This window comes from Neopsephotus bourkii, unplaced genomic scaffold (genome assembly GCF_033783945.1).
Source record: "Neopsephotus bourkii isolate Nb327-2 ecotype Australia unplaced genomic scaffold, CSIRO-AGI_Nbou_v1 NB_107, whole genome shotgun sequence".
Lineage (NCBI taxonomy): Eukaryota > Metazoa > Chordata > Aves > Psittaciformes > Psittacidae > Neopsephotus > Neopsephotus bourkii.
The window spans coordinates 9,539,653-9,545,652 of NW_026900624.1; the positions used below are offsets into that span (position 1 = coordinate 9,539,653).

The window sequence follows — 6,000 nt, forward strand, 5'->3', positions numbered from 1 at the left end:
GAATTCATACAATTGACTTGTCCTTCCCTACAGCTGCATCTCATTCTTCAGTATCAACCAGCTCCATCAGGGAAATCCCAGTAAACACTTGCTCCCTGTGGGCAGCCTGGCACATGAAGACCCTCTTATACTATGTAATCAGATGTATTCTAATTTGCAGGATCCCTTCATCATCCTCAGACTCTGAAGGAGTATTTAAGACGTTCAGAAAACAGCTCAGCACCTGTAAAGGGCACTGATTACAGGTATGGAAACAGAGCCACCTGTAAGCTGTGGTAGCATGTTCCTATAGGGAAGAAGACATTCAGCCTTATTGTCACTGCACAGAGAAGAGGAACCACTAAGAGTCAGCACTGGTCAATGAGGAAACGCACCCATAGCCAAGCACTTGATAATGTACACAAAGTTAACATAAAGACTTGAACCCTCTCTTGTAGGCAGCAGCAGCTTTACACCACTTTAGCAGTACAACCAAAACTGAACTACTCTGGCACACCTTTGCATTACCAGAAAGGAAGAAAGAAACCTTCAGGATAAATGCTCAAAATTAGCTTTTCAAGCAATAAACCAGCTAATGCTTGTCTTTCCCTCTATATTAGAAACATATACAGCAATATTAACACTAAAACATGTAACAGTACTAAATTTATGAGGGGTCAGCCTACTTAGTCAAATAAATAGTTCATCTGTCTCTTAAAGGAGGTGGGAAATATACAGTGTAAGCTATTATTTCCTAAGCCCATCTATCTTCTGTGATGACTCCCTGTATTTTATTGGCTACTGTCATTTCTATGAAACACAGTGCCTTACCATTTTCCAAGAACTGTTTATAAAACTTAAAGTCACCAGGGAACTGTATTTCACCACGTGATTTAGACATTCAATTGCCTAGAAAATACACGAAAAAAAATCAGTATCAAGAATTTACCAGAAAAATAATCTGAAACAGGCTTACTAAAGATTTTTGCACTGATGTTTCCAGTCAAGGTTGGTTAATGGAAACTTTGCCCAGAGATTTGGTTCTAATGAAGAAATTGTTTGCCATTACTAGTTCGGTCAGTCCATTTGAATATATGGTTTGGTAACTGGTATATTTAATAGCCCCCTATTTTTAAACTAACTCAATATTCACGCTCATTAATTCTCTCATAAAATGTGAGAATAATATATTTTAGCTGTATCAGTTGATACAGCTTCAGTGAAGTCAACAGGAGCTATGTAGATGGTTACAAGAGTCACTGTGTTTTGTACACAGAAAGATAAATCTAACCACATTTTACCTTTTTTTAACATTCTGTGTGATATCTATAACCAGTTAGTCCAGATGACTCAGAATATATATAGACGATGGAGTTCTGAGATATTAGTGAGAACACCTGAATTTCCTAGATTTCTGCCGCCATCTGCTTGCCAGCGCCTTACTTGACATGCACACTCAAAAGCAAATGCTGCATGATCCACGTTCAGGCAGTAGTAAATTGACACAAAAGGCTTAAATGAAGCTACTGAAAAATAAGACCACAGGATTTAAACTGCAAAAGCTACTCTGTACTACCTCTGGGTATTGATACCTCTCACCACCCTAAAAAGAGCAATGTAAAATTGCACTGCAGTGCAGATTAAATACCTGAAGCTATTGCAGAATAGTAATTCCAGTTTCACCATGGGGATAAACCCTGGCACTGTCTGTTCATCTCACAGATGTTTCCCCTTTGAAGTTAAAATCTGAACAGATTACAGATCCCCTCTCCTGACTAATCTCTATTTATCTGACAGGACAATAAAGGCACATGAGGTCAATCATTTACTCATACTTAACTCACTTTTGTGGCAAAACCAGATCCTGTTCCCCCTTGGTGAACTACCCTAGCTGAAAGGGGATGATTTGATTAGCAAATTAGAGATGGAGGCAGAAAGATATTTGCTAAACAAGCCACATGCACATTGCCTGACAAGCTGCGTGTAGTGAGCAAGTTTTCAATCTGTACACATGCACAAAGCATAAAGTCCTTGTCTAGCACCCCGTGTTTGCAGAGACCAGTCCAAAAGGGCTTCAGCTGGCATAAATTCTGCAGGTCATTGACATGTTCAATGACTTCAATGCAGCCATGTTTGTTTACACCCATTTCAAATTTGGCCTCTCCTCCACATTGCTTTAGAAGGCCAAGGGAGACTGTTAAGCTACTCTGAATCTTAAGTCTGTTTTACAGCTCACCGTCATGTGTTATATTCCCAAATGTATTCGTATGGAAAGTAAAATGTAAGTATGTACAAAGCAACATCCATATATCCATACATATGCACACCCGGGCATAACACCTAGATGTTTGTTTAAACAACCTATCCCTGGTGGTGAAACATGTAAAGACACCCAGACACCCTGACTATATACTCATCCCACACAAGCACAAGCAAATGCAGCCCACACACCACATGCACGATTACACATGCACTCCTTCCAATACAGCAGCTCTGCAGAACACTTTTCCCCCATCTCCCCTTAATGCCTTTCTTGTCCAAGCCTCCCTCTGCTCCCATGAAAACAGAATATTACCTCCTAAGAGTGTTGTACAAACCTTTGTTGGTAACTTCCCAAGAAACTTCAAAGAGCAACAAGTCCTCCACTGGTAGGTCTTCATCCTCCCACTGAGGAAGCCCATTAAGAGAAGTCATGGACAGTGATCTAGCCAGAGGCATTTTCTTCAGCCCTCAACTGCTCAACACACAGGCCACAAAAGATAGCAAACGTCCAGTTAACGTGGCACGTCTCTGCAGTTCTGGTTAGAGCAGTCTGCCAGAGTGCTCGCTCCGAGGAGAAAATTATTCAGATAGCTGAGAGCTAATGGGTTTAAACTGTCTGACCACCAGCATTAAATTGGCTCAGTGAAATCCTCAGGGCTTGAGAAGCAGCTGCTGGTAGAGGTAAGAATTTAAGACTGACCTGAGAAAGGTCTTGGCTGTTTTGGGGCCAGGCCTCTTTCTTTTTCTTCTCTTACAGGAAGGTAAAAAAAAGGGTTTTGAGCTCCTCAGCCACAGTATTCAGTACCTACCACCTCAGCAACAGCTGAAACTCAATAGTTGTAAATTCAGCACTGCCCTGAGCAAACTCCAACAGGGACAACACTTTGAGTTCACCACCTGATTTAAGTCCAGCCCCTGAGTCCTCCCCTCGAGATACACCTCCCATTAACACCCATGGACCGGCCACTTACCAACCAGGCTAGTAGACTTGTTCTACATGATGTCTCTTAGATTATTTGCCAGGTAAAAGGCTGTTATCCCTTTTTGTGCAGTTCACCAGTTAAAGTAAGTGATAGTTTACCTTATACCCTTCCTCCACGATAAATTCCAGCTGTGTTCCTAGGGCTCTGTGTAAGCTTTTGGCTTTATTGTGCTCTTGAGCAGCACTGCAGCCCTGAGAGCTTTTACAAACAGACCTAGAAAGGCTCTATCTCTACTTTGACAAGTACTTTGGTCCTCCTTGCAGTCCTGGTCCTTGATTTTCTGCCTGGCTTTTCTATGCCACAGCTCTTTTCTAGCCTCTGGCCCAATTCCTCTGCCCTGGTAAATTATTAAGTAATAAGTCAGGCAACAGTATGATCCTGTTGTATTCCAGGAAGGATTTGGGATCCTGCAAGCGGTGCAAACACAACTGCAGGGATGTTGGTCCTTAACTTGGAACCTGAGATCCTCAAAGCTCCACAGAGCAAATGCCTGCTTGAAAGATGCTTATGTGCTTACATGTCTGGCTGAGAAGCCAGTGCTTCTGGGACAGCTGTGTAAATTGAATCCAATTCTGGGCTTAGAGCACAACATGCCCAAAATCTGAAGTTCAGCAGTGAGTGAATTTCCAGGTGAGATTCAGGGCATCTCTGGCACAGTGGAGAATAACATGAAGATGATCATGTTACTCCAAGACTGGAGTAACTCTCCTATGAAGACAGGCTGAAAGAGTTGTAGTGGTTCAGCCTGAAGAAGAGAAAGCTCCAGGGAGACCTTAGAGCAGCCTTCCAGTACATAGAGGGGGCTACAAGAAATCTGGAGAGGGACTGTTTACAAGGGTATGCAGTGACAGGACAAGGCGAATGGCTTTAACTGAAAGAAGGGAGATTTAGATTAGACATTATCAAGAAGTTCTTTACTATGAGAGTGGTGAGACCTTGCAACAGTTGCCAAGAAAAGCTGTGGCTGCTCCATCCCTGCACACAAGGCCAGGCTGGATGGGGCTTTGAGCAACTTGGTGTAGTGGAAGGTGTCCCTGCCCATGGCAGGGGATTTGGAACTGACTGGTCTTTAAGGTCCTTTCCAACCCATTCTAGGAACATTGCACCAGCAGACATGGACTATACAGTAACATAGAAGGAAAGGCTCTGAGCTCACTTAAGACAAACCAAGTCCAAGGCAATTAGTTTATAAGACAGGCAGCCCAGCTGCATAGAAGTCTCCTTAACATAATACAGTACAGCTGAGCCTGATTTAACCATTAACTATCCCCCAAGAGTTGCTCTTCCATTCATGCTTCCTATGCACTCTGCATTTAAGCAGTCAGACCCATCCTCGAGCCGATGGAGACAGCTTGCCAACCTAACATAAGGGCACAGAAAACTTTTATACCAACTTAGGAACCAGAGCTGACTCAGCAAAGAGCCTGGCAAGCAGGGATGGAGCAGCACGTCTGGGAACAGAGAGAGACAGGAAGGGTGAACCGCCTTGCCTTTCCAGCCAGTGGAGCTAACAGTGGGGCTCAGCTGTGCTGTTGGGAAAGAGGTTTCCTTTCTAGATTAACTGGAAGGCATTACAGCCTGCCCAGGGAAGGATTCCGGTTTTATTGGCTGGGTGTGGTTTTGTCCCTGTGGTCCGAGTTGCCCTATTTACTAATTCATGAAAAAGAAGCCTGGCTGAGAATCATTATTTTTGGAACAGCTGTGGGTTTTACTACCTGGAGTAGGTAGGAAATCAGAGCGTTCTATAGGTTAAAAGAGTTTTCTGCAAGAACCAACTCAGCACACCACCCTGGTCAGGAAGTGAGTTATGAATGCTGTCTTCACACCACAGTTCCCCCAGAAGAACCATTTCAGACAGCCTTTTTTGCTGTAAAATGAACTTTAGCCTCTCTGGCCACAAGTGAGAAAGCGCATGTTAGGGGAAGAAACGCTCTCAATGTGTGGGAGCTTATGAGGTAACTGTCTAGGTCCAGCTTGTTCTAAACATAACTGTGGGTCAAAGTCTGCCTACGTTAATTGTAGGGGGGGGGGGGGGGGGAGGAGAAATAAGCCTCAGATGTTAAAAATGCTCATACACGTTGAGTCAAATTTTACCGGAGGCGGGGGCTACGGTAGTTTGTAGCAATTACTGATGTACACACGCTGTACTTCAGAAATAGAACAGTAGGTGGCACTGATAGTATTAACATGAGTTCTCCAGTGCCTGAGTTGGTTTATTTGACCAAAGGCTGGTCTATCCCTCTTACTAAATCCTGCTTCGTGATAAACTTTAGTTTTATGAAGCCCGTGGAAACAGAACTACAACTCCTTCAGCAAAATAGGGGATCTCCATCTGGAAGAAAAGCTCTTGGCTCAGGCTGAGACACAGGGAAGAGAGGAAACAAGCAAAGATGGGACGCTTAATAAAAACAAGCTCTTGGTACTCAGCAGTGTGAGCTGCCAAGACTCGAACAGCCCTTACGAAGAAACTTAGAGAACTTAAAGGCTGAGCTTTATTTTGTATCCCTACAAGTAATAATCCACTCTTCTAAAAGGACACATTACATTGTTGAGGATGCTGTTGACTTTAAGAAGGAAGTATGAAAACACCATATTTCTTTTTCTCTTCACCCCAGGTTTCCCCCCCCCTTTTTTCTTATCCCCTTTTGTACTTCATTGTGGCATTTCCTGTTTTCAGTTACCTAACTCTTAAATGTATTACTTTGATCTCCATGTGGTGTAGTTGTCTTTTTCACACAACCAGAAGGCCTCACTGTTTATTACCTTTGCAATTCAC

General features: G+C 43.2%; 1 protein-coding gene across 6 annotated transcripts in view; it reads right to left on the reverse strand.

The window, feature by feature from the left end:
* Window positions 1-3,498, reverse strand: part of GYS2 (glycogen synthase 2) — a 42,305-nt gene extending 38,807 nt beyond the window's left edge. The window contains exons 1-2 of one of the 6 annotated variants that reach the window (XM_061360038.1): window positions 2,577-2,713; window positions 811-888 (exon numbers count right to left, since the gene is read on the reverse strand). In XM_061360038.1, coding sequence (XP_061216022.1) covers window positions 811-880 — 70 coding nt within the window. In that variant the 5' untranslated portion in view covers window positions 881-888; window positions 2,577-2,713. Of the gene's footprint in view, window positions 1-810; window positions 889-2,576; window positions 3,130-3,212 lie in introns of those variants that run through there. The other 5 variants (XM_061360056.1, XM_061360061.1, XM_061360029.1 and 2 more) reach the window with 5 other exon arrangements.
* Between the last annotated feature and the right edge of the window lie 2,502 nt (window positions 3,499-6,000).